This window comes from Parastagonospora nodorum (genome assembly GCF_000146915.1).
Source record: "Parastagonospora nodorum SN15 chromosome Unknown scaffold_18, whole genome shotgun sequence".
NCBI classification, from domain to species: domain Eukaryota; kingdom Fungi; phylum Ascomycota; class Dothideomycetes; order Pleosporales; family Phaeosphaeriaceae; genus Parastagonospora; species Parastagonospora nodorum.
The window spans coordinates 508,514-534,676 of record NW_001884566.1 but is presented as its reverse complement, the minus strand read 5'-3'; the positions used below and the strand labels follow the sequence as shown (position 1 = coordinate 534,676).

Sequence of the window (26,163 nt, the reverse complement as noted above, 5' to 3'; positions counted from 1 at the left end):
CGGCGGCGGTTCATTTGGAGCAAACGAATGTGGGCCGAGTTAGAGGGATCCAATCTCGATGCTGATATAATAGAAAAATTGGCAGCACAAGTCAAAGTCAAGAAGCCAAAGATCAGGCATGTTCTACTTCTGACCATGGAGAGCACGCGCAAGGACATGTTCCCTTTCAAGTACAACAGTCACGCATACGACACTGTCCTATCCTCCTATGCTTCCACAAACGCCACCATGGAACTCAAGGACAAACTTCGAGGATTTACAAAGACTGCAGCCTTTCTGACTGGAGAACCTAGCGGTTTCGAGGCGTACGACACCGAAGCATCGAATGAAAGCTGGAAGTCGGCCTTCAAGGACGGTATGGGGGCTATCAACGTGAATGGAGCCGTCTCGCAGGCCGCGTACACGCTGAAAAGTCTTCTTAGCAGCCACTGTGGTGTCGAGCCGTTGGCCGTCGATTTTGCCGAAGAGACCAAGGGAACCATTTACCAGCACTGCCTGTCTCATATTTTTAAGAACATGAGTTCGGTGGTGAGCGACAAAAAGGCCGGCCAGAAAAAGGATGGGCTTGTAAAGGACGACGAGAAGAAAGATTTCCACTCGTTCCCCTGGGCGGAAACAATGATACAATCCGTCACCGATCAGTACGACTCGCAAGATGTATTGGATAAGCAAATGGGCTTTGACCATGTCATCGCAGAAAGTACTATCTCGGACCCAACCTCAAAGCATTATCCCCCAAAGCATCCCTTCGTCAACTACTTCGGCTACGAGGAAACCGAGACCTTCGACTACCTTCGCGATCTTTTTGCTGATGCAGAAAAGTCAGACGAGCGCCTTTTTGTGTCACATCTCACGAGCACGCCTCATCATCCATTCAAGACGCCCAAGGACTGGCCTGGTCAAGAAACATATATGAGCCAACAGCATTGGCGCCCCTCGGATCCTTTCAACGAATACATGAACACCATTCAGTACCAAGACGAGTGGATTTCACAGATCTTTCAGATGTTGTACGATGTGGGTGCACTTGATGAAACGCTGGTAGTAATGACTGGCGACCATGGTCTCGCTTTCAGCTCTCTCGACAAGTCTCAATCTGCAGTCAACAACGGTCATGTAGCGAACTTTCAAATCCCCATCCTGTTCGTACACCCAGATCTCCCCCGGATTCAACTCAATGCGTCAATAACGCCTACATCCATTCTACCTACGGTTCTTGATCTTCTACTCGAAACCGACTCACTTCCAGAGCCCGCAGCGAAGATAGCCAAAGAGATCTTGCCCAGCTACCAAGGTCATTCACTCATTCGCGATCTCGAATACCGAGTAAAGACAACCGACGGGGCCTCTGCCAAGTCATTCTTTCAACCTTTCCATTTTTCCGCGATCAACCCGGGTGGATCACTTCTTGCTATCAGCGATGCCTCGACGTCATACCGCCTCGTTCTACCACTATGCTCAACAATTCCGCTCCGATTCACTGACATATCTACCGATCCGCATGAATGGGACCCCACAACTGCTTGGACTATGGACGAGCTTAGGGCGCAGATCAAGGTCAAATACGGTTATAGAGCAAGTCAATGGGCACAGTTGGCGGGCGAGCTAGGGCGATGGTGGGTATGGAATCAAAGAGGGAGATGGGGATACTGGGGAGAAGCGAGAGAAACAAGCAGAGGAGGTGCAGAGGTAGGAGGGGATAGAGGAAGAATAAGAAAACATCATTGGTGGGAGACAAAATAGACGGGATCATTTCACACGAATACAGTATTCCATAATAAACAATTCAAAACATTATTACAAGCTGCGGTGTTGTTTTTAAACACGTGAGCCTTGGTTTGTTTACTCAATTGCAACGAATATGACGTGGTTGTAACTCGTCTCTCGTTCACTTAGATCTCCGTGTGACGCAGAGCAATCGAATAACAGATCACGCAACCGATAGGAGGTGTTTTTGATAGAAGATTGGGTGAGCTTGACCTCGAGCAAAATGCCATATCATCAACGGGAACAATGGTCAAACCAGCTGCAGGTATGTCAAGCAATATGCCAGTTGATTGCAAATCCAGTTGCTGGAGTACTTATAAACCATCGTGCCGCGTTCTTTCTATTACATTAAGATGATCCGGATGAGTCAGGGGCCCGGGCCTCCACGCTCCGCGAGCCGTAATGGTGGTGACCGAGAGTCTCATTCCAAGGAATTTTCGTTTGGCGCAGTGGCACACCTTCAGGGTATAAGTACTACCCACTGATGGCTCTCTCTTGGATTGTTCCCACACGCACTCAACTACCGCCTCTCCTATTCAACTCAACTGTCAACTTGGGCTCCAGGTTCTCAATTCAACCGCTTCCCATCCTTTCTATACTCAACACCAATCCTCCACACTTCCCAATCATACAAGAGATTTGATCTCCATCTTCGCAATGCCTAAGATGCAGAATCGAGCTTTCCGCGGCCTCAAAGACGTGCTCAAAGAGCACTACACCAAGAAGAGTCTGGAGAAGATGTCCTTCTTCGTCTCCGACTCTCTTCTCGAAGGCGTCCCCGACTTGTTCTCCAACGCCGTCTTCAGACGTGCCATATGGTTGGGCGCGGCGACAGGATTGAGCATGGTGTTGAAGAGAAGTTCTTGTTCGGCACGACCTCTTTCCCGGACAAGGACGAGGTGAAGATGTTTCTGACCAAGGTGTTTTCCGACGCCAATTGGCAGCTAGGTAACGAGCGTCGCCCCATTATCTTGGTAGGTCAGGGTGCCTACCAAGACTACAAGATTGTCAAGAGCAGTTTCGGCATCAACCTTCATACTTTGGGTGTCATCGACCTTCATGCTTTGGATGTCATCGATGTCATCCAGTCAAAGTACATCGCCAAGGACGCTGGTCTCGTTTCTGAGGGCAGCAGTGTCTCACTCCCGAATTTGCTGAAAGGATTTGGCCTCGACCCGATTGAACTGGCTCTCCACAACGTTGGCAACGACGCCGTTGCGACGCTCCTGGTCGGCCTGCTGGCGAGCCTCAACGACAAGCTCCATCCCCAGAACTCCCATGCGCCAGTTGATCTGATCGCTGGTCGTCACATCGCCGACATCGTCGCCTCTGCTGCTCAAGGCATCAAGGCCAACTCAAAGCCTTTCGGGGATTGTTTGGTCTACTGTCACCGCTGCGAAAGTACTGGCCAATGCGCCAGTGCCTGCACCGTCCCGGCCTGCGTCCGCTGCGACTCTTCCGAGCACGTCGCCTATAAGTGCACAATCGATCTCCGGATGGACGAGTGTGCGCACTGCAGTGAGCGCACACGCCCTTCTGATAAGTGTCGGGACAAGGCGGAGTACGTTTGGTAGAAGGAGACATAGCATAGTATTGGTGGACTTGGAGATCGTGGAGTACATGAATGCGCTCCTAGTCTGGTGGGATGGCTCGTACAATACTTTTCAGCTTTTTTTTGCATTTGACACGAATGAAAACATGAAAATTGTTGAATGACGATGAGAACGTGAGACTACCTCCTGATTGACTTTAACCAGTGTGATGTGTGTGCTTACATTCTTCTAGCGCACTATACATTACCAGGTGCTTTCATCGAGCCGTGGAAGTTTGAACTTTTGAACACTGACATTCTCTTCGCTGTTACATCGGGTTTGCATTATAAAAGTCTCAGAATGTATTGAAGTGCTTCGTGTTCATATTAACTGCCTAAAAGGCTCAAATCATTTGTCGCAGATGTATCTGTTGAATGCACAGTAGAAGCAACCACCCATAAACATTTCGAAGCATTTAGGATGGATGCAGTAATGTTCAGAGACAAATTTGGTATGCTATCTATTCGAATTATTCAGCCTGTCTTCACCGCAGCGCGGTTCCTCCCGATACGTTCCGCTAGCTCTGGCATTCCAACACGTCCATCCGCGCCCCTCTGATCTCGGCACGCAGACCGAACCTCGAATGGTTCGTATCATAATACGAAGCGACAAAATTATAGGACGATCTTACCCCGGTCTTAGCCTCCCCACACATATCGCCCCGGAAGATCTATCCAAAAATTGTCCGAACCCGGTACATTTTGCATAGCGGCACAATTACCGAAGGTAGTATCGTATGCTGATGTCCAGGGCCTTCCCCGCTCAAATCTATACTGCGATCTGCTAGGGCTGGCCGCCGCGTGATTGAAATAGAGTAACCACCGGAACATGCGGCCAATCAGAAGCGCCGAAGTAACGCCTGTCCGGCTCCATTCGCGTTGGACTCGAAGGTTGGAGAGTAGGTTTGGGAATACGACGCTTAAACAAAATTCCGCGATAGAGATGGAACTGGAGGATTGGGGATATAAGTAGGGTGGTGGACGTGCTTAGTTGGCGGAGCCAAGCGGTATCAAGTCAAGCTTTTTCATCATGGTCTTTTCAACAGCGCTGCTGCGCTATGCGGTAGCTGCTCTGCCGTCTCTTCTCTTTTTGAATTTCGCTGGAACTGTGAGCGCCGATAATCCTTTGGTTCAGACTATCTACACGGCCGATCCTGCGCCGCTCATCTATAACAACACCGTCTACCTGTTCACTGGTCACGATGAAGATGGCTCGACGAACTTCGACATGCGCGACTGGCGCCTCTTCACCTCCAGCGACATGGCGAACTGGCAAGATCACGGCGTCGTGATGAACCTCGCGACATTCAGCTGGGCCAGCGAGCGCGCATGGGCCGGACAAGTCATTGCGCGCAACAATAAGTTCTACTACTACGTTCCCGTACAGAAGAAGAGCGGGAGTATGGCAATTGGCGTCGCAGTCGCCGACAACATTCTTGGCCCATACAAAGACGCACTCAACAAGCCTCTAGTCGAGAATAACGAGATCGACCCGACCGTCTACATCGACGACAGCGGCCAAGCGTACTTATACTGGGGAAACCCCGGGCTATGGTACGCAAAGTTGAACTCGGACATGATCTCCATCAGCGGCGGAACCGTTGGCGTAACGTTAACCACTGCGTCCTTCGGTGCGCGCAGAAGTGGAACGAACTCACGAGCAACATCCTATGAAGAAGGCCCATGGGTCTACAAGCGCGGAAACCTATGGTACATGGTGTACGCCGCCAACTGCTGCTCCGAAGACATCCGATACTCAACTGGCCCAAGCATCACTGGTCCATGGACGTACCGCGGCCTCGTCATGGCGACAGCAGGCAGGAGTTTCACCAACCATCCAGCGGTCATTGATTACAACGGCGGCTCGTACTTCTTCTATCACAACGGCGCGTTGCCGGGTGGTAGTGGGTACACGCGCTCCGTGGCTGTGGAGAAGTTCAATTACAACTCCGACGGCACGATTCCGACGATCGGTATGACTGACGCCGGGGCACCAATGATTGGCACTTTGAACCCATATACCAGGCAGGAAGCTGAGACTATTGCCTTCTCGTCGGGTTTGAAGACGGAGACGTGCAGTGAAGGCGGTTTGGCGGTATCGTTCATTAACAATAACGATTACATCAAAGTCAAGGGCGTTGCTTTTGGCGCTGGTGCGAAGTCTTTGAGTGCGCGCGTCAGTTCGGCGGGGAGCGGCGGAAAGATTGAAGTTCGACTCGGAAGCACGAGTGGGACTCTAGTTGGTACGTGTACGGTGGCTTCGACAGGTGGGTGGCAGACGTGGACGACAGTGACGTGTCCTATTAGTGGAGCGACGGGTACTCAGGACCTGTTCTTCAAGTTCACTGGAAGTGGGAGCGACTCGCTGTTTAACTTCAACTGGTGGCAGTTTACCAAGTCGTAGGTATTGGCTGTGAAGAATGGCCAGGGGAAAATATAAATACTTGTTCAGCTGAGCCCCAAGCAATGAAAAAAGCTAATTTTCATCGTATGACGACTGCTTTTGTTTGGGTTGAATGGGTTGTTGATCTCATTGATCTCGGTGTCGTGCTGCAAACGTACAACACTTCATCACACCAAGATACTCATTTCTTCGATCGGGGTCGCAATCATGATGGCGCGGATCGACGGCCGTGTGTCTACCTAAGACGCTCCGTTGTGAACCTCAAATACGCGTCTACAGACTTTAAGATGTCTATGGGCCCGATCAGTTTATGTCCGACACTGGGAGGCCTGAGTGAAGAGCAAGTGAACTATACAATGGAAATTTGCAATAATACTGGGCGAACTGATGTACCGTACTGCAATGTCATTGAGCTGACGACTTTGAACGAAATACGCCCTCGATAAGGAGAAATGAAGCAGGGCCATTTCCACTAGTGCAAAGAGGTGTTGTCGTTCTAACTGTAAGTGTAGCTATCGTATGATACAATTGCACATTGAAGTAAGAGCCTTCTGCGACAGCACGATTCACACACGCCGAAAGCGTCATTTCCTGCTCCATGATTGAGGGCTGGCTGGAAAGTCTCCAAGGTCGTAGAGATTTCCGCTCAGCTTGGTCTGCCGTCAACCATGTATCTCTCGACAGCACTAGTGAGTCGGATAAATACTACTGACGACGATTTCGGCCGAACCAAACAGTAAGCAAGAGGCTGTTGCTTGAGGAAAACGACCTCGACCTGGCGAAAGAAGCATTCGTCCCAGGTGAGTAATGAGGGCAGATGTAGCTCTGTTGAGTGCGGCATGAGATCGTCTTCACTGAATTGCCCGCAATGAGTATGGCTGAGGAATCTGGAAACATAGATTCGACAGGACAGTGAAGTGAGACGGGAGACAACACGAAATTGACTGAAGTGCTAATATGACAAGCTAGGGTGAGGCTGGTCCAGGTTAGGAAAAAAAAAACCCTTAAAGCAGGGTCAAGTATCTCTGCGGCATGCGGAACGGGACGCTGCGTCTGTCTGACCCGCACAATAGCACCGAAAGCTGGGAATAAAAGGCTTTTCGATGCAAATGGACGAAGCGGTTGACGTGATCCAGACGCGATTAACGAACAGAGAGCTGCTTCGCGAAGACGAATGACGGTTTCAGATCGCTAGTGCGTGCCTCGATAAGAGCGGGTGGTCGTGACGCTATTCATTAGTGTTTGGCACCTGGGGCGGAAAAAACGAAGTCTGCGACAGAACGACGGGAAATGAAGATGGAAGGGACGGCTCATTTTCCTACTTCTGTGAGCAGGAGTGTGGAGCGTAATTTGGTGGCATGATTCGGAGATGCATGAAAGATTGGATCTTCTGTCCGGCATGATCGTGATGGGAATTGAGTTTCGATGGCGAGATTTCCAATTTCCCATGCCCGCGGTCCGATTGAAACCCCGATCTTGGCGCCGGACGTCATCACGTGCTTGTTTCTTTCATCCGAGAGATTGAGACACCACGTCTGGACCAGATCTGCTCGCCGTGCAAATCGCAGAGTCGTGATTGGTTGTTCTTTTGTCGAGGGAAACATCGAGAAATCATAAAATCCCAGCTTCAAACAAGGTCCCGTGAACCACCCCGCAGATAGCGCAACCACTTTCGCGAATGCATGTCATGTCGGGCGCACGTCATTGGCGGCACGGTTGCTCAACGATATTGCAATTCAGAGCGTCCATCATGGCGTAGTTACAGGGCATATGTTGGTGCGCCGTCTTGGGCGCCTTGTGACACTCAGTGACGCCAAGGTAACGTCTGGGCTTAGTTTGACATGTTACTCAGTCGCAGAGGTCGACATCAGCGAACAATTTCCTTCACTTTGACAGACAGCTTGGCCGAACAGCGCCGTAGCCAAAACAAAGCAAATATTGACGAAATCGTCAAGTCGGCAATATGAATTGGTTGTACAAGCGCTTGCGTCGGATCGTGATCGTTCCACAGGCATGTAGGTGGAAGGCTGGAAAGTACGGTGAGCAAGTGTGCTGCCAGGGTACCAGTAAGTTTGCCTCTCGAATGGCTGCGCAGCTTGGCAACCGATATCGTCATGACGTATGGAATTGCGGCAAGGATTGGGTCATCATTCCAACCAGGAATGCGTCAAGCAGCTTGACTGCTATGGAAACGGCTGTCGCACTTCATGTTCTCGACCAAACTGCAGGGCCGCGGCAAGCTGCGATGCTGCAAGCTACGGCAATCATAGAGAAAGCGGCCGGGGTCCTGTTGACGGAGGAAAAGCGGCCGAGCAAGCGAGTTTGTAACTCGAATGTACAGGGAACAGGGCAAGGCTGCAGCACCTTTATCGTGTAATGCGTACTCACAACGGCGGGGCGACTTCGGATTTCACGAGGAGGGGAAGGTTAGTCTCACGTGGTTGGTCGGCCCGCGCTTGCCTTCTAGCGCCGCTATGATAAGCTCTGCAACCTCCAAGGTCTACCGTAAAACCTTGATCTTCGAAACCTTTCCTTCTACCATGTGCAGCGCCTCAACTCACTCTGCCATCTAATCACAACATCGCTAATATGCCTCCCGACCCCAAGGATGCCCCGTTTCCCACGAAACAACTCATAATCATCGGTGCGTGCGGCTCTGCTCCGTGATGTCATGCTGATTGGATCCATACTAACATGTGGGCAGGAATATGCCGATTCTCCGAGCCACTGGCGTTCAACTCCATCCTCGCGTATTCGTTTGTGATGGTCCAGGACTTGGGCATTCATGAACGAGATGCCTCTTTCTACGCTGGACTGTTGGTCTCCGCGTATGCCATCGCGGAGGCAATCACTGCCCCTGGGTGGGGTATGATCTCGGACGTTTACGGCCGGAAGCCTGTCGCCCTGATTGGTCTACTTGGAGTCGCCATGTCGAGTATCGTCTTCGGAATGGCGAAGACGTACTGGGTCGCGCTGCTTGCACGGTTCATTGGTGGTGCTCTTAACGGAAACGTTGCTATCATGCAGACTATGGTAGCGGAAATGGTCAAGAATCCCGCCCACGAACGTAAGTAAATCGCGCACCGTCTCACTTGCGCGAAAACGCTAACAGCAATAGCACGTGCATATGCAACGCAACCCTTCGTTTGGACGCTGGGTGGTATTATCGGCTCAGCAATGGGCGGTTTCCTTGCGCAGCCGGCCAAGTTCTACCCGGGTGCTTTTTCCCAGGATGGCATTTTCGCGAAGTACCCTTATCTCCTGCCTAATCTGGTAGCGGCTGTTGGAATTCTTGCCGCAATCCTGCAAGGAATGCTTTTCCTTGAGGAGACTTTGGTTCGTGAAGAAAAGGAAGATGAGAACGGCATCCATCAAGATCATCACGATGCAGTCAGCGAGCGAAGCCGACTTTTGCCTCCCCATGGCCAACCCCACAGCTATGGACCTCAAGGCGGCCGTCAGGTTCGTGGATCCATGGTTGGCTCAGTCCGAGAGCGAGGCTCAATTGCAAGCTTCACGCGTGAGCGATTAGCATCCATGTCTGTCGCTGGAAGCATGCGGCAGATTCGCAAGCGAGCATCGTTCCTCGAGGAAGGAATGCCAAGCATCGTCGACCAGCGCTTCGATATCCGTCGCGAGTCTTTTGGTACTATGCACTCGATCAGGATCCAGCCACACCATGTACTGCCTACTCGAGGACAGCCGGCCCCAGTTCCGCGTAAGACGTTCAACAAGACTGTTGCCATGGTCATCTTTTCTATGGCGCTTTTCGCGTTTCATCAGATGGCATATATCTCGGTCCTTCCTGTGTACATTCTGGATCCGCCACAGTCAAAGGGCTTGGACTTCCAAGGCGGACTCGGTATGACCCTACACGATGTCGGCGCTTTCCTTGCGATCAATGGCTTCATTACCCTTTTCGTCCAAGGATTCATTTTCCCCATCTTCGTCGAGCATGTTGGCGTCTGGAATTCGTACATCTGGATGATCATCTTATACCCGATCACGTACATCATGGTCCCCTTCGTCAGCGGACTTCCTACCGAATTCGAGTCGTACGGACTGTATGTCTCGCTTCTCCTACAGGCGTTCTTCGGTATCATTGTTTTCCCATGCGCATTGATCCTCATGAAGAACGCCACGCCATCTCCGCTGGTTCTGGGTCGTGTAAACGGAATGGCCATGTCCGCATGCTGTCTTGCTCGCACCATTTCCTCGCCCCTGGTCGGTCTTATCTATTCGCTTGGTGGTTCTGCAGCCGCTTGGTGGGGTCTTGCGATCGTGTCAGTTATTGGGATAATCCAGCTTTACTGGGTACCTAAGGAGTATGTTGGTCCAGTCGAAATAGAGAACGGCCTGAAGAGGGCATTGCATCATGACGAAGACGACAACGCGGTGGATGACATCTCGGTCATTGAGTCTGTTCGATAGTACCGACCAAATTTCACGTGAGCGGGTTTGGCATGGGCGACTGGTAATAATTTGGTGGCATGAAGCTTGACAGTCTAGGTCACTGCATGGTTGTTAGGCGTTCCGGTCCATCTCTGGAAACTTCGCATTTGGCTCGTAGCTCCCTTTTGGAGCCGCACATCGACCTCACATCATTTTCCAGCAGCCTTATCATGCATGCTAGCATCTTGCATTGCGAGTCAAAAGCCTTTGTATCTTCTTCCTATTATATGCCGCCAGCAATAGCATCATTTCAATTTCAATTCTGCCTTGGCGATTGTGATGTAGATTCTTGGAAGCAAACTGTTGTGATAGGTCGCCCACGAAGATCGTCTCATATGCGAAGATCTAACAAAAAGGACAGACCTTGGTTGGAACGCTGAAACAATTGACGTGTGAACCAAGCGGTCCAAGCCGGTGGTCCGTGGGTTCCCAGGCCATCCGTCTTGGCAGGAACGAGCCTCCGCGTTCCGAAGACCTGGCTTTGACCCCCACAACTAACAGCGGCATCGTGCCTTCACTACACTTTTTGCGTCTTTGACCAAATTACTGCGAGGGATGCTTTGGTCTACCGCTCGCTCACTATGAAGCTTACCACCTCGGCCCGACAATGGATAATTGGGGCGACCCGTGGGCCGACAATGCCAAATCACCGACAAAAGACGCGGTGACTTCACCATTACCACCGACCTTCGCACCTGCACCGGCCCTGTTGAGCGGATTTCTCGATGATGCTGGTTGGGGCAATGAGGAGGAGAGCTTTGGAGACTGGTCGGCAGCGCCAGCGAAAGAGGTGGAACTTCCGCCGCCCGCAGATACCCCGATATATGGAACCTTTCCGACGGAGCACAACGAACATAGTTCGGACAGGCTACACTGGGATGCTGCAAGCGAGAAACAACACCATGCGGTCCATGAACATGGCGACTGGGGAGGTGTGACGCTCGATGCGCCCAGAGACGAGGAACAGGTGCTTTCGGAAGCCTCGGACTCTTCAACTACCGTACAGGCGAACGATAACACCGAATCCAAATCAAACGACGCTTCCAATTCTCTGCAACCAGATGACGATTCTTCTGCACGAACGTCTACGTCGCCATCCGAAGCGAGCCACAACGATGCTGTAGCCGAATCACCTCGGACTTCGTATGAAGAGGAACGCACAGCTACAAAGGACACCCCAGCTGATGAAGAGCAAGGTAGTATTACCTCACCAAATTTCCTTGCCGAGGACGATGAGGTCATTCACAGTGAAGACACCGAGATCGAGGATCTAGAGGACGTTCGACCAACACAGGAGGACAACAAGGAACGCGCGCAGAGTGTGCGAAGTACCTCTGACGATTCTTGTGAGATTCTTGAATCACCAGAATCTACCAAGGAACCTCCGCTCGAAACGCCGACCGCCTCCGCCCTCACCAGCTCTGCCACTCACGGCGCATTTACGATCGAGACCGATCTCCTCGAGAAGCTCTTCACTTCCCAGAAGGAGATGAAGCAGCCGGAACCTCCGCCAGATGATCCTATATACTCTACACCAGCACGAAAAGCTTGGTACAGACTCACGCGAAGACAGACGATGAGGGAATTCAACCACGGCGAGGACGACGACAACTACATCCGGGTCACTTGGGCAAATTCGCATGTCAGATCTGAGGTCAACAATATCGTTGGAAGATGGGCGCGCGAGGATCGCATTGCTGGCACTGGTCCTGGCGCGCGAGCATCTTTCTATTGGGATTCGCCTGCACCCGTAGAACATCCTATGCATACCCGTCAGCGATCTTCTGTCGCAACAGCAAGTACAATTACGCCGGCACAAGACAGTGCTCCTCCGCTGTCTACAAATGTACCAGCAGCATTCAGTTGGAGTTCAGCGTCTGCCTCTGCTGACCCTTGGCAACAAGCGAATCCAGGGTTGCGTTCAACGTCATCTCCCTTAGTCCCGCCACCACCTATGCCTGCTACCGTGATTCATGCACGCAAGCAGGAAGTCCGTGCAGCCTCGTTGGACCTCACGTCTCAGAAGTCAGGATCTGCGAAACATGCGCGCAATCTGACAGCAGCTCCTGAAACACCGACCGTAGCGAGCTTAATCTCCCCTGATATATCGAGCACAGCTGCACCTTCATCTGATCCATGGTCTGGCCTCGACATCCTCGATGCTGGACCAATACCAGAAGATAACATCTCTACTGTGCCTGCCGACAATGACGATGAATGGGGTGAAATGGTATCAAGTCCAACAATTTCTACACCCACATTGACGAGACCTACATCGCAAACGGACACGAGCAGTAAGAACAACACTGCCGCAACAATAACAACTCCGCAATCAGTCAAGTCGACAGCACTCTGGGACCAATCGCCCGACGCAATGTCTGCCACCACAATCGTGCGCCTGCAGAGCGCAATATCGCCTACATCGGCGTACTTCAAGGCTAAGAGCTTCGTTCCCCTGGGTGCAGAGCAGGGCCCTATAGGACCGGGAATTCTGAAGCCGTCGAAACGTTCAGTCAGCGCAACAGCGAAAGAGACCGGGGAAAAGACAGCTCCTAAGATTGAGCTAAAGAAAGTGCCAAGCGTACTTCCGGAGGACGTGTTGAAACCCAATACACCTGACGACTTTTCCGAATGGCAAACATCAGTACCGCATGTAAAAGAGCCCGAAAAACCAGAAGTTGCAACACCTCCATCGCCAATTGTGCACCAAGTCATGCGGCCAACGACTCCACCGCAACCTATAGCCGCAACAGTAGAGTCCAATATTGACGCATGGGCTGATGCTGACTTTTCATTCTTCGAATCTGCACCGCCGGTCGCGCCACTCGCGCCACTAGCGCCAACAACACCAGATCGTTCGGACCCCTTTTCTGTGTTTGAAGGCCGCCAAAGGTCTGTTAGTGCAGCTTCTTCTGCCAAGACCTTTACTCGATCACCACCTCGAAAAGTTCCAACGCCGCCAATCCAACCACTTACTGGAGCCACGAGTTCTGCGCAGAGACGTAAAAACGAGGAAGATGCTATTATACGCGATATATTGAGCGGCTTACCTAACCTGGGTTATATGCTCAGATGATGATCAAAGTTTTGAATTATGCGTTCACAGAGCATTGCATTAGTATGGCGTTGCATGGCCAGGCATTCCAGGCGTTGGACTCGAGAGATCTGTTGTATTGTATCGTTTTTGCATTTGTACATACACAATGTTCTACACATACTGTTCTATATCGCTCACTGATCACGCGCCACGACACCTGCCTCATTTTTATCATCGTTGTGCTCTACTTCACTAGCAATAGTAAATCACGCGACTGCTACGCTCGAACCATAAAGCGCCAGTTCCCTTCCCTCTCAACAGTCCTCATATCCACACGGCAACGATGCCAACAGGCCAACAACAACGACTTCTCATCCCAATAAGACTCGACACAAACACATACATTACAACCACTAAATTGCGTAAGGCATTGCCTTCCGGACACGCTCACGCTCACGCTCGCCCCGTGCAGGCCAACCCAATGGGTTCGGACATGCATAGCGGACACCAGTCTTCTCATCACGGTGGACATCAGTCTTCCCGCCATGATACACGTCAATCTTCTCGCCGTGGTGGACAGCAGCCTTCTCGTCATGATGGACATCAGTGTTCCCGCCATGGCGGACCTTCATCCTATGCCGGCCAATCCAGCCGTCACGGCAATTCCTCAGCCCAAACCGGCCACATCTATCAATTCAATGGCCCTCCAGGCCCTTCCGCACGCTACTCCCAAACCGTCCAATTCTCTCCTGCTCAGTTCATGCAACACCCGAAACAATACACCGCGCCTCAGCCCGTAACCGGCCCCATGCCCGGCCCCCGCGAGCTATTCATCCACCCTAATTTTCCGGGCAGGGTCCTGTGTGGTCATCGCATCGAGGTAATACCGGATGATGTATATGCCCCGGCGTACGAGGAGATGTTCGAGGGTAATCAGCGCATGAAGATTCATCAGGATGCTGGTACGCGCAAGATTCCTCGGCCGCCGCATCTTATGAAGCAGCGACCGCGTGGGAATGTTAGGTATTTGAATAGTAGGTAGGGTCAGGGCGGTGGGGAGAGGCACGGGGGAGGTGGGTATTGTTGAGTGGAAATGTGGTGGTGGGGGGAGTGGAGGGAGAGATGGAGGGGGAAGGTAGCCCTTATTTATTGAGTAGAGAGGAGTAGGGAGAGAGTCCAGATTGGGGAGAGTCCGTGATCAGGCTGAGATATAAAAGACGATCACGTCAGTGACGTCCAAAAAAAGCCTTTTTCAGAGTACACAGTCTCAGTCCTTTGCGTAATGTCTTTTTCCACAATCGTCTCAAATCCATGCCCACCATCCCGTCCCATCACAGCCCAAACCCACACCCTCCCAGAGTCGCCTACCACTCATCCCCTAGACTGCACATCCAAATCTACAAGCAAATCAATCATAGCCTCAATAGCCTCCTCACTCCCATTCCCATAATTCTGCACCGACGCAATCTTACTAATCCGAATCGCATCTTCCTTCTCAATACCCGCATAGCCGCGTAAAATCACTGGCAACGCGCCCGCACTGGTGAGCAGCGCATCGCGCGGCTCCCTGTCTTCCAGACGGATGAGCTCCTCTTCGTAGAACTTGAGGATGTGGTGCCAGCGGGATTCGCGGCCGGAGGATTTGGCTTCGCTGAGGGGCCGTGCGAGGACGAGCTTTTCCATTATTAGTTTGAAGGCGGTTATGACGCGGGGTGTTGATGGTGGCATGGTCAGGGGTGGGGAGCGTGTGTGATTAGGAGGGGTGCGTGCTGAAATGTCTTATGTATATATGACAGTACAATTGTTTGAGGGGACAGTTGTGTGTGGAGGGACAAGCAAGCAGATTGCATGTGTTTGTATTGATCTAGACAGTATGATTTCAACGACAGACGAAGTCTGTGTGAAAACTGTGACGTTGTAAAACAAGGAGCAATCGGGAGTTGAGGCTACCGAATTGAGAATCATCACCGCTGTCTCGTTCTGCGCCAGAGTGCGCCAGATGTTCCAAAATGGTCAAAGCCTCCTGTCTGTTATTCTCCAAGATCAATAATACAGCCCACAATAACAAGCAGAATCTCATCGTTCCCTCCAAGCCAGTTCTGGACAGACTTGAACTCCCTGATCTTTTCTGCCCGTTTTGTATCAATGCCTTCGTATTGCATTAACACTCCCCTCAACACCCTGCGACTTTCCTCGAGCATGGTTGCTGGGTCATTCATTTTGGTAAGCTCCCTCAAGCTTACGTTGAAGAAGCTGACGACGTCGTGCCAGCGCTTTAAGTTCACAGGAACGTCGACGTAAACGGGGGAACCATCGACAGTCATCAGATGGTCTTCGAGTAAGCCAAGGGGATAGACGAGTATGAGTGTCTCGGTCAGCGTCGTCCAAGCTGTCATGAATCGCTTTGTATCGAAAGTCATCGTGGAGTTGACTCAGAGATTGAGTAGAGTTGGAAGAAGATGGTAGGAAAAGCCTCTCTGGGTTTCTGATATAACCTTGGGTGTTTGCTATTCGGGTTGCGGGTTACGTGATGACCTCATAAACACTCTCCACGAGGCCTTTCACTTCCATCTCCGTTGTCATGTGAACGATTCAGAATCTTCGCAAGTACTTCGTGCATTCGCCATGATCCTGGACGACCCGTGTTTCTCCTTAACAAATTAACCGTGGTCAGCATGTTTCTTTGCCCTGGGGAATCCCATGCTACATGAGTTTGGTATTCCTTTGGCACAAACATCATATAAAGCAGAAGTGAGTCCTTATACACAGCCCAAAAAAAAAATGGTCAGGAAAGCAAAATGCTGATATTGGTACACACTCAGAGCGTGGTGTAAGAAGCCGAGTGTCGAGATTGATGAGCATGAGCACATTAACAAGATGCAATTGACAGAAGTTGTTGCCTTGCTTTCTGAAATCTTCTTCCTATCCAACTAAGTATACTATCTGTGCATCCAACTACGTGTAGACATCGCCAAGAATTTGAAGTCAGCGGCATTAGATCACGAATACATCAAAAGATCACGCATACATTACATTGCACTTCCACAGTATCCCCCCCAAAGATCAATTCTGCATCATCTCGAGTAGTTCCAACATATTTGTCCACTCTACATGCCTTCACAACCTCTCAAACCACGAAACCTATCCATTTCCTTCTCCAATCAACTCTCAAGCAGAAAAAGATTTGGCATAACAAGTCCCACGATTACACTCCACCGCCTCGCCCATATCGACAGCAGCCATGACCTTGTTCAAATGCAGCTGACTCACTTACCAGACGTTGGTTTCGCCATGGCGTACCGCCGCCCTGGCCGCACCGATGCCCAAGGACGCGAGGTGCAGTACGACATCTGCAAGTTCCGTCACCTTTGTGCGATTTTATAATCCTGCGAAGTGTGCGAGGTCAAGGGGATGACCGTGGAATTGGGCTCTAGTGTGGTATTTGGGCAGGACGAAGGAGTGGAGAAGGTGTGCGAAGGCCGAGGCCATGTTCCTGGAGTCATCGGTCATGCTTTGGTTTGCCAGATGTATTTAGTTTGAGAAAGCCGGATGATGGTGACATGTGTAGACGCGTTTCTGCATGGCCTTTGTACGTGCATGAGGGTTTCACCACTGCTCCGTTGTTACCTCGTGGTGATTGTCGAATTGATTGCGAGAAAGCGAGCATGATACCGACAAATCGTCTTTCAGCAAATCAAGCCTCTTGTGATCAACACAAGCGGCGCCCGTCAGCGATGCGCACAGGCAGTGACTGATAGAGAGGCAACATTCATGACGTTGGATTATAGTAATACGCTTAAAAATGCACGCTCCGTTCAGAAAATCTACAATAGCATGCACCCAAAACTTGATATTAAATTGTCGCGGGTAGATATCAACCACCTCGAACAACAAGAGCCCGATTTGTGCTTCGACAAATATCTAAGCTGCGTTGACATTCAATCGAATCAGCCCTTATGCACTCAACATATGTACAACGCATAGTACATATACCTTCATCTGTAGCCACTCCCCCAAGCCCCAAAGTCCCTCCCTCTGTATCTGAGCAACTCTGCACTGCCCTTCAAATACCACATCTCTCTGCCTTGAGATGAGCGAGGCGTACGACCGGAAGCTACGTCACTGCTTGATTGCCGCCACAGCGAGGCTGTGTGATGTCGAGCAATTGCTAAGAATGCTCATCCTATGAGAATGGAGGTGCAAGTGCGGATGCGGACCAAGGATACGATCAACGAGTGTGCCTTTCGCTAGTTACGTGGCGTCAGTGTGTATCTCGTTTGGACGTGTTTGCTGGTACAAAGATGCATCGCCGCGCCACCACAAGCTTTTACTCACACCAAAGGCTAGCGTCACAAAAGCATTCCACTAATCAATCGTGACAATCTTGCATTCCTACACTACACTACCGACTCCTCCCCCCACTCCCACTCATCCCAACCTCTAAATCTTCTCTGATCCGACTCAGCGCACTCTCCTGCTCATCATCCATGTCCTCCACGTCGCCATCACTATCCCTCTCTTCGCCCTCACTCTCGTCATCGCTGTCGTCGTCCTCCTCAACCTTCGTATTCCGCGGATCCCGACCCAACTCTGGTTTCCTTTTCCGTTCAAAGTCCTCGGCGTGCGCGTCACGCAGCATGTCGCCGACGGACGTAATAGCACGCTGGAGCGGCGAGGGGCGGAAATCATCTTGTATCGGGCGGCGCTGACGGGCTGAGGATCGTGTGCGCTCGAGGTGGAGTTGCGCGCTGGATGTAGATGCGGTAGGTTGTGTGGGCGTGGGGGGTTGTTCTTCGTCGAGGCGCTCGCCGCGCTGGATGTGGCGTGCGCGGTCCCGGACGTGCGGGCTTGGAGGGACTTCATAGGGGAGTGGGACGTCGCGGCTAGCGCGGAAGCGGCCGACGTTGGTGCAGTGTTCGTTTTCGACGCGGAAGAGAGACCACATGCCTCGTCTGAAGATTTCGCTAAGGGACACGCAGAAGGATGTTACGGCGGAGTGTTGGAGTTGGAGGGGGATGACAGTGTACATGACCCAGTTGAAGCGGAGGATGGGGTCGATCAGTATCGCTGTATAGTACCACCAGACCTTCTTGTAGCCAAGTTCTTTACGCAAGAACCGGTGCTTGGCATGCGGGTCGCCTAGACTCCAGTCGTAGTAGATATCCCAAAAGCTGGTGTATATACTGTTGATGGTAGCGAACGTGATGAATGCAGCTCTAGTAGCAGGCTTTTGATCTATGCGGTAGATGCTGAGTGTGGCGTAGAACATGATAGTAGCAAAGTACTTTCCGCAATTGAGCAAGTGAGGGAATTTGTTTCCAGTGTCGGCGTAGCGGCGAATACATTGCAGGGCGCGCCATATTCCAGGGAGTGCAGTCAGGAAGCCCACTACGCGCAGGTGCGACGAGTTACAAGAACCAGGATTGTTCCAACTACGCGAGTAAAGACAGAAGAGGGTTGCAATATTCTGAGCCACGTTAGCAAGAGTTAGGCAGGTCCAGAGACAGCACTCACACCCATGGTGTATGTCAGAGAGCAAAACATGTCGCCAAGGTAGAAGTCTCGCCACTCGACAGGGTAAATACCAGCAAGTAACAGGCGCCACTAAGAGAATCGTTAGCGACTCCAATGCATTTCCATACACATATGCTTACCAAGCTGTACAACAACCACATTCTAGTCCGAAAGTAGAATATCTTCATCGGATTGAACAAGACGGCAACGGACATGCCAATGAGAATAACAGGGTAGTACAAAAAGACGTGTTCGCCACCAACTTGGTGAAAGTTGAGGTACATGATCAAGCCGAGGAAGAAAAGGCACCAACAAGGAAGCTATTCATGTGAGCGAGTGTGCGGGACATGAGCACGGTATACATACTTCAGAAAGTTGCCTCCAATCGAGAAAGTGGCGGGTATCGTATTCGAAGATGAAAACATAGTTGATCTTAGTTTCATGCCAAACGCGGCATGCTAAGCAGAATAGGAGAAGAAGGAAGTTGGCGAGGAAGTAGCCAGCATAGATCTGCCTCGTGTCAGCTTGCTTCTGTGATATTAGTTGACCAACATACCTGCAGAAGATAGCTTGTATTAAGCGAAAATGCATTGCGTTCTGGATCCTGTAATGACGCGATCTCGGTCGCTTTCACAAGACCTTGCACGCCGAGTATAACACCCGCGGCCAGGAGAATGCCGTTGCGGAACGTGTTGTCTGTGTAATCACCGGCTCTGGCGATCTTGATGCGCAGCTTGCCAACCGCGACTTTGTGGTTGCCTTGCTCGAAGTATCTAGCGTACAGATCCTCAACGGCCCGAATGTGTCCTTCGATGACATCGCTGTTCACGAACCAGGCTTTGTTGACCTTTTCGGTCATGTATTTACTCGACGGGCGGGCGTTGACTGTCTTGTCGTACTTCTTGTTGATCTTGCGGAATGCCGTGCGGTTGAGTAAGGCGTACGATTTGAGCAACTCGAGACCTCGATAGTACTCTTGGAGGGCAGTCTTGAGCTTACGTTTGGCTGATTGGTAGGGCACATCGGGGAAGTCTGGACGCCGCACAAAGTCGCTACGTCCTTCTAGGTAGTCCTGGGGCTTCAGTGCAGCGGGGGTCGCGAGCTGGGTAATCTCCTTCGTACTCTTGCCATACTTTCCAGCATTGATGGCTTCCAGCGCGGCATCAATTGGATTTAGCCACGAGGCATTGAGTGATTCCCCGTTCGTTTTCGTGTCGTCCGAGTTCTCGTCACCAGAGCTGCTGGCGTGGCTGTGGCCGAGCAGGTGTCCACCACTATGATGCTTTTTGTTCTTTGCCTTTATCTTGGCCGTCTGGCGGTGGATGACCTCGTCAATACGACGGTCGCGCATGATGTGGAGCTGGTCTCGGAGTACTGCCAGACGCTTCGTTGCTTCCTCCTCCTTCTCTTTATAGAAGGCCTCAATCTTCTCTAGTTCAAGGTCAAGAAAGTTGAAGAATTCGGCTTGTCGGAGATCGAGATCGCGATAGGCTTCAAGAGGAACGTCGCCAGGACTCATTGGCGGCGTCTTGCTGTTCATAGAAAAGAGTCGTCGTACAGATGGTCGGGACTTTGTCTGGGTGATGGGTCCGGCATCCGAGTTCATTCGCATGGGGCTGAAGACACTCCTGTAGCGCGCTGGTAGTGAAGCATGCCTGCTGTGCGGCGACCTCGTCTTCCCAATCTCGAATGCATTGTCTGTGTCTGGTGCAGCTGGGGGTGCTACGCCGGCTGTCTTTGGTCTTTGCAACGATGGTCCAACACTTGGAGTCGACTCATTCGGATCCAGAGCTGCGCCTGGAAGCTTCAGCGAAGGAGGCGCCCGTCCTCGATTCGTCAAGGGATCTTCATCCGGAGGACTGCCCACGATGCTACCGTAGCTGGTGCCCGCTCGAAAGCCTGACCATTTGGCCAACGGCTCCTCTTCGGGCGAGCGAGAGGGCCGTGCTGCTGGAACCGACTCCTTCCCGCCATTGGACTTGTCCTTGTCCTTGACGCTGTTCTGGCTGTTTGTGATGGCAAGCGCGCGCAGGTCGTCGGGGTCTCGCGAGCCGAGGGTTGCTTCTCGTCCGTTGTAGTTCCGGTTGATGTACGTGTACTTGGGCGCAGCGTCAAACGGCGAGGGTTCGAAGGCATTGGTGCCACGTTTGCGGAAGCGGGGCGTCTGGTGTACGGTGCGGAGGGCGCGGTTGATGGCCTTGAGCTTCTTCTTGCCTGTCTGCAGCGGCGTTAGTCGCTGCGCCAGGCCTAGGCCACATGTCGCAAGCTACGAACCTTGTAGTCCAGGTACTTTGCCCGCCATTCAGGTACCAAGTCGCGCTCGAGCTCTCTGTGCAGGTAAGCCTTCTGTTCATCACCTGCGAGTTGTCCCGCGGCGATCTTACTTGGCAAACTTCATGATGGCGACTGCGACGCGTCAAGGGAGGGCGTCGCGCAATGGCGGTAAGGAGAGATAGGGCGGCGCGACAGTTGCTGGCTATCGCGATATGAGCGTGAGGCCCGTCTTTAAACGGCCCCAAAGCACCAACGTGAGTGTCAGAGTGCGAACCACAGTGTAACGGCTTCGCAGCGTTGGCATTCGAACATGGATTTCCGCAAATTCACGAATCATGTCTCGACTTGGCGCGAGTCAAGCCTTTTAGTACGTCATTGCTGCCCCACCTCATCTCGACCTTCTTCAGACGTAAAGAAGAGTGAAGGGGGGAAACGAGGATGCTCCAGACACCTCCGAAATTCCTTGTGCAAGTGTGCAACCCAGTGGAAACATATCGCGGCATCGCCGGTTCGAGACAAACCGGCCCCACGAGTGCCATCCACTTAGGACTAGCGCACGGCTCTCATCATCACATCTGCGACCAAGGCTAGCATCATCACCCTTCACAAGCATCACGTTGTTACACCATCGTCGTCGGGATGTTTGTACATATTTCATTGTTCCTTTCGAAGCTGCCCCCTTCTAGATGAAATCTAACCCGGTACAGACTTCGCTTACCAGCCGCGCCTGTCAAAGTGCTCAGGGCGCCCGTACTGGTTGGGATCATACTGGTTCGCACCCTGGCCGTTCACGTAGTGCTCGTCGTACATGTGCTCGGCTTGCTTTTTAGCCTCATGCTGAGCCTTCTCGCGGTCGAACCAGTCCTCGCCCTTTGTCTCGGCCTGCCTTGGTGTCAGTGTGCTGTGTGTCTGAGGGTGCGATCGGACTCACGAGCTTGTCGACTTCGGCACCTGCGAAGCCGGCAAGGAGCTCTTTGGCGAACTGGTGGGAAACGGGCTTGCCTAGTCATGATTGTCAGTATAGAGTGTGCCAGGTTGGGCGGGGGATGCACGAACCCTCCTTGCGCTGATGGTCCTCGAACGCTTTGAAACCAGCAAAGGCAGCTCCTCCGGCAATCAATTCATGTCCGAAGCTCGACTTGTTCTCCTCAAAGTTGTCGTTCTCGTACACCTGCTGGTACTTGTCTTCGTTCTTATCTGCGGACTGTTGAGCACGACTCGAGAGATGCTGGTTCGGAGCGTCACCTACCCCAGAAACCCATTGTGGATGCTTGTGTGAGTTGTTGTTGGTGGCACTACAGGTGTTGGATGGTGAATGGATGTTGCTGTGATGAGGTACAAACCGGCGGATCACTCCATTAAGTACCTTCGTGTCCGCCAGGAGCCCTGCATGATGCATTCGTCACGCCGGAGCTGTACTTGCAGTAGCCCGCGCATTTGAGCGAATCATTGCAAAGGGCTTCATCGTACCCCTCTGATGCATGTGAAGCTTTCAGCCATCAAGGGTCCAATTGTGGCACAGGGAGTGAGGCATTTGCAGGCATTGCGCTTATGCCTGCGCCTCATGACATATTGACGGAGAAGCGTGGTCTCTCGATTGGACGAATGCGTCGTGCTGGCGGCCGGCAAGCCTGGATGAGGTCTAGATGCATGCGTAATCCACCGGCGTTGAAACGGTAGTCGGCCGTGAGCTAATTAAGCTTTCCAAGCTTTTAGAGAAAGCTTAGCTGCGGGCGTGCGACGGTCTGTAGGTACCTTGCTTTTGCTTTCCTCGAGACATCTGTCACTTCGACGATGGTCCAACATTACACCCAGCTCCAATACACAGCCCAATCCGTCAAATGCGATGCCTCAACCTCTTAGAACCGCACAGTGCGTGCCTAGTGATGAGTTGTAGCCAAAAAGCCGCGTCGCTTGGCGATCTCCCGCGAACATCCTGAGATCGGGTCCACCCAGGAACGTCACCACAGCACCTCACCATGCCCACATGTGCACCACCACAACCCACACCTCGTCAACATGCCTGGCCGCCTACCCAAAAACTCCGACTTCCCCGCCTCCATCGTCCTAGACATCGTCCCGCGTGCGTAAACCTTCTCGCTATGTCCACTCGCCTTCGCTGACACGCCTCAGCCCCCACGTCGCAACCCCCCACCAACATCCTCATCCTCCTGCACGGCCTGGGCGACACGCACGCCCCCTTTGCAAAACTCGGCCAGCAGCTAAACCTGCCCGAAACAGCGTGTATCGCCCTCCAAGCTCCAAATGGCCTGCTCCTCGACGTCGGCGGGTATCAGTGGGGCGACGATCTAGTCATGGACCAGAGCAATGGCGAACTGGACATGGACACTGGATTCAAGGGTGCAACGCGGCTGATATTGGATCGCGTGATTCGCGATGTCTTGATGGAGAAATGCGGGTACAAGGCGCGCGAGATTGTGATCTTTGGGTTTGCGCAGGGGGGCATGGCGGGGCTGCAAGTTGCAGCTGAATTCGAGGGAAGCGAGTTGGGCGGCGTCGTCAGTATTGGGGGTGGGCTGTCGCACTCGCTGCCCTTGAAGGCGCTGGAGAAGAAGTGCAAGACGCCGGTGTTGGTGTGTAGAGCGTCGAGGGGCTCCAAGGTCACGGACAGTGCGGTGTCGAAGCTGAAAGACGCTTTTGAGTATGTTGAGGTGAAGGATTGGAAGAGGAATGGGGATGGCATGATGACGAATCGTGAGGAGATGATGCCGATTATGCAGTTCTTTGCGATGAGGTTGTTGAGTAGGAGGGGCGTTCCTAAAGGGAGTGTTGAATTGACCTGAAAGCTGACACATGGCTCTGCAGCCGTATCGATTTGGATATGCACGGGGTATTGGTCGCCATGTACAGCTCCGAGAGGTGAGCCCCGAGAGTAGGAGTTTTGTCCCGGAGCAGTGATGTCTGGGTTAGTTTGAATGGGTTTCACGGCCTGATCCTGCAAACTTGGCAACAATCAAGCCGCTTAATTAATTTGCTTGTTTCTTTATACTTTTATTAAGCTAAACAAGATAAGCAGAGAAGCCTAGGAATCAAGTTAAGCAGCAAGCAAGCATGCTCTGCCTGCTTAATTTAAGAAAGGAAGAGAAAGAATCTATAGCTGCGTGAAGGTTAAGCTCAACCTTAGGAGCCTTAGCTCAGTATTCTCTTAGGTCTTAGCTTAGGAAGACTTATCTTAGCAGAGGTAGCACCTTCTAAGGTCTTCTTTTAGCATTTTAGCTCTTTAGCGTATTTAGCTTGCAATCTGTTAAAACGCACGTCTGCACCCACTGCGCCAGCATGCTAAAAAGGTAACAGTGATCGATGAACATCGATCATGTGTACAGAATAGTATATATTATCAGTCAGCTTGACACAAGCTAATCAAACTTAAATTAATTAAATTAAACTACAGGGTCTGAAGTATCAAATTGAGGTTAGGCAGAGGGTGCTGCTTGATTGATTTGACTTGATTGTTGACAAATTTGTGATCCTCATTGGGATCAGTTCCCTTCTCACGTGGGTTGATAGCAGTTCGATCCTCCTATGCCCAGGACGATATCACCACCGCTTGTGCTATTTCAGACGCTCGCAGATGGGGGCTGATTCAGATGCTACTCTCGACGGTGCAAGGTCTCGGAACAGTTAGGTTGCAACGTTAGATCGAAAGGCCAGATAGATGGGCCCACGCAAGAAACTGCAAGTAATCGTCTTTTCGGTAAATTTTCTCTAGCACATAAAGAGAGCCAAAGAAGTAGTACTTACAGAACGTATATTAGTATTCATTCGCAACTACTCTAACATTATAAAAGCCCAACGATCTCTACTCTATATCGTCTATGAAAAAGGCTCACCTCTTTTTTTTTTCTCCAGAGTCTACATCTTGAAATCGTGACCCACCGTACAGCTAAAACACATGCTCCTCTACCCAAAACGCCCGTAAATTATTAATCAGCTGAAGAGAAACCGTCTTCAAACGCCGTCGTTGCTCGTTATATAGCTGGTTCAAAATCTCCGCTGAAAAAGGCAACGTCGCCGCGAGCGTCTCGTAGTATGAAGGTGTGAGACTGCCGCCCGCCATGCCATCCCGACTCGACGACATGGATATAATCTTGGCGCCCAAGAGGTCCATAGAGGCCCGCACTTGATACAGCTCGTCTAGCAGTTGCTGGACGGCTTTCTGGTCCCCTCCGCCCGCTGCTAGAGAGACACTGCTGCGGGACGACTCCGATGCAGCGGTCGATGACGAAGACGAGAGCGACATTCTCAGTTCGTCTACTTCCGGGATACTCAGGGCCTGTGACGCGCAGACGTAGGCGTCCAGCACCTTGGACATGAGCAGGCAGACGACGGCCAAGAAGTAGCCGTCCTTGGAGCTGTCCGACTGCAGCATGTCGCTGACAGTCCTTGTCACCTTCCTGCACCTGTCCATAAGCGTGGTGGCGGATATCTCGCGCTCCAGAGGCGACAGGCTCGCATACGGAGGGTGGTCTTCGGGGCAGCAGAGCGTGCCCATTAGCTGCAGAGCTGTCTTGATACCCTCCTGCTGCTGCGACAAAGTGAAGATCTGCGAGTTACCGAGCTCCTGGAAGAGCTGCTCGTTGGGCAAGGGCGCGCTAGCGAAGGTTGCTTGCGTCCCGTCTTGCGCGCACAGATCATGGCTGGAGAGAGAGTGGCCTGCATGTAAGCCTGCATGGCAACTTTCGTACGTCATCTCGTGAGACCCGCCGTGCGATGTGCCCAGCGTGTACGCATGTGGTATGTCGGAGTCTACAGCGGTGTTGTAGGATTGGACAGGCGTGGAGAAGTCCAAATCCGTTAAGAGCATTGAGAAGCAGGCATCAGTGCTCGCAGGCAGCATCGCTGCTTCAAGTGCGTCAAGTCGTGAGTTTAACATTGAAAAGTCAGGTCCTGACTGCCTCCTCTCCAGAGGCGACAGTATTGCGGGTTGCTCAGGCGTTGTTGTGGGACTGAGACTGGCTATTGGTGTCGTCTCGTCTTTCGAGTCACTTCGAGAGACAGCCTTTCTACCAGTCCTTTGCGTGACCAGATATTGGCACGGTGTATTCCTTTTCGCACATCTTGTGCATTGAGGCTTGTCCTTGGAACATTTGGTCTTGGAAATGG

The 26,163-nt window shown here is 51.9% G+C and overlaps 12 protein-coding genes across 12 annotated transcripts; 8 read left to right on the top strand and 4 right to left on the bottom strand.

Moving 5' to 3' along the window:
• Positions 1-27: 27 nt before the first annotated feature.
• Positions 28-1,801, top strand: SNOG_11090 (hypothetical protein; the record flags this gene model as incomplete). Its single annotated transcript, XM_001801288.1, has 2 exons — positions 28-1,575; positions 1,610-1,801. 2 exons carry the CDS (start codon positions 28-30, stop codon positions 1,691-1,693), a joined length of 1,632 nt encoding a protein of 543 aa, XP_001801340.1. The 3' UTR covers positions 1,694-1,801.
• Positions 1,802-2,424: 623 nt separating this feature from the next.
• On the top strand, positions 2,425-3,341 carry SNOG_11089 (hypothetical protein; the record flags this gene model as incomplete). Its single annotated transcript, XM_001801287.1, is given in 2 exon segments — positions 2,425-2,585; positions 2,603-3,341. The coding sequence occupies 2 exon segments, from the start codon at positions 2,425-2,427 to the stop codon at positions 3,339-3,341; spliced, it is 900 nt and encodes a 299-aa protein (XP_001801339.1).
• A 1,047-nt stretch (positions 3,342-4,388) lies between these two features.
• On the top strand, positions 4,389-5,850 carry SNOG_11088 (hypothetical protein; the record flags this gene model as incomplete). The annotated part of the gene is made up of 1 exon (XM_001801286.1): positions 4,389-5,850. One exon carries the CDS (start codon positions 4,389-4,391, stop codon positions 5,760-5,762), a length of 1,374 nt encoding a protein of 457 aa, XP_001801338.1. The 3' UTR covers positions 5,763-5,850.
• A 2,606-nt stretch (positions 5,851-8,456) lies between these two features.
• On the top strand, positions 8,457-10,436 carry SNOG_11087 (hypothetical protein; the record flags this gene model as incomplete). Its single annotated transcript, XM_001801285.1, has 2 exons — positions 8,457-8,829; positions 8,881-10,436. The coding sequence occupies 2 exons, from the start codon at positions 8,457-8,459 to the stop codon at positions 10,191-10,193; spliced, it is 1,686 nt and encodes a 561-aa protein (XP_001801337.1). The 3' UTR covers positions 10,194-10,436.
• Positions 10,437-10,738: 302 nt separating this feature from the next.
• SNOG_11086 (hypothetical protein) lies at positions 10,739-11,476 on the top strand. Its single transcript, XM_001801284.1, has 2 exons — positions 10,739-11,357; positions 11,411-11,476. Exons 1-2 carry the CDS (start codon positions 10,822-10,824, stop codon positions 11,412-11,414), a joined length of 540 nt encoding a protein of 179 aa, XP_001801336.1. The 5' UTR covers positions 10,739-10,821; the 3' UTR covers positions 11,415-11,476.
• Positions 11,477-13,594: 2,118 nt separating this feature from the next.
• Positions 13,595-14,449, top strand: SNOG_11085 (hypothetical protein; the record flags this gene model as incomplete). Its single annotated transcript, XM_001801283.1, has 2 exons — positions 13,595-14,213; positions 14,409-14,449. 2 exons carry the CDS (start codon positions 13,595-13,597, stop codon positions 14,447-14,449), a joined length of 660 nt encoding a protein of 219 aa, XP_001801335.1.
• Positions 14,450-14,622: 173 nt separating this feature from the next.
• On the bottom strand, positions 14,623-15,671 carry SNOG_11084 (hypothetical protein; the record flags this gene model as incomplete). The annotated part of the gene is made up of 2 exons (XM_001801282.1): positions 14,623-14,925; positions 15,312-15,671. 2 exons carry the CDS (start codon positions 15,669-15,671, stop codon positions 14,623-14,625), a joined length of 663 nt encoding a protein of 220 aa, XP_001801334.1.
• An 871-nt stretch (positions 15,672-16,542) lies between these two features.
• SNOG_11083 (hypothetical protein) lies at positions 16,543-16,852 on the top strand (the record flags this gene model as incomplete). The annotated part of the gene is made up of 3 exons (XM_001801281.1): positions 16,543-16,621; positions 16,646-16,719; positions 16,820-16,852. The coding sequence occupies 3 exons, from the start codon at positions 16,543-16,545 to the stop codon at positions 16,850-16,852; spliced, it is 186 nt and encodes a 61-aa protein (XP_001801333.1).
• An 839-nt stretch (positions 16,853-17,691) lies between these two features.
• On the bottom strand, positions 17,692-21,163 carry SNOG_11082 (hypothetical protein; the record flags this gene model as incomplete). The annotated part of the gene is given in 8 exon segments (XM_001801280.1): positions 17,692-17,702; positions 17,722-18,718; positions 18,766-18,855; positions 18,906-19,085; positions 19,132-19,296; positions 19,322-20,983; positions 21,040-21,094; positions 21,150-21,163. The coding sequence occupies 8 exon segments, from the start codon at positions 21,161-21,163 to the stop codon at positions 17,692-17,694; spliced, it is 3,174 nt and encodes a 1,057-aa protein (XP_001801332.1).
• Positions 21,164-21,672: 509 nt separating this feature from the next.
• SNOG_11081 (hypothetical protein) lies at positions 21,673-22,372 on the bottom strand. The gene is made up of 4 exons (XM_001801279.1): positions 22,289-22,372; positions 22,096-22,236; positions 21,971-22,041; positions 21,673-21,921 (listed from the first exon to the last, which is right to left on the bottom strand). Exons 1-4 carry the CDS (start codon positions 22,299-22,301, stop codon positions 21,754-21,756), a joined length of 393 nt encoding a protein of 130 aa, XP_001801331.1. The 5' UTR covers positions 22,302-22,372; the 3' UTR covers positions 21,673-21,753.
• Positions 22,373-23,058: 686 nt separating this feature from the next.
• Positions 23,059-23,806, top strand: SNOG_11080 (hypothetical protein; the record flags this gene model as incomplete). The annotated part of the gene is made up of 3 exons (XM_001801278.1): positions 23,059-23,122; positions 23,173-23,754; positions 23,781-23,806. 3 exons carry the CDS (start codon positions 23,059-23,061, stop codon positions 23,804-23,806), a joined length of 672 nt encoding a protein of 223 aa, XP_001801330.1.
• Positions 23,807-24,943: 1,137 nt separating this feature from the next.
• SNOG_11079 (hypothetical protein) lies at positions 24,944-25,897 on the bottom strand (the record flags this gene model as incomplete). The annotated part of the gene is made up of 1 exon (XM_001801277.1): positions 24,944-25,897. One exon carries the CDS (start codon positions 25,895-25,897, stop codon positions 24,944-24,946), a length of 954 nt encoding a protein of 317 aa, XP_001801329.1.
• Between the last annotated feature and the right edge of the window lie 266 nt (positions 25,898-26,163).

Bases quoted from the DNA above. Each gene is read 5' to 3' on its own strand.
- SNOG_11081 (XM_001801279.1), bottom strand. The intron at 22,042-22,095 runs GTTCGTGCATCC...AATCATGACTAG, and splicing joins GGACCATCAGCGCAAGGAGG to GCAAGCCCGTTTCCCACCAG. The intron at 21,922-21,970 runs GTGAGTCCGATC...ACACCAAGGCAG, and splicing joins GTGCCGAAGTCGACAAGCTC to GCCGAGACAAAGGGCGAGGA.
- SNOG_11086 (XM_001801284.1), top strand. From the start codon at position 10,822: ATGGATAATTGGGGCGACCCGTGGGCCGACAATGCCAAATCACCGACA.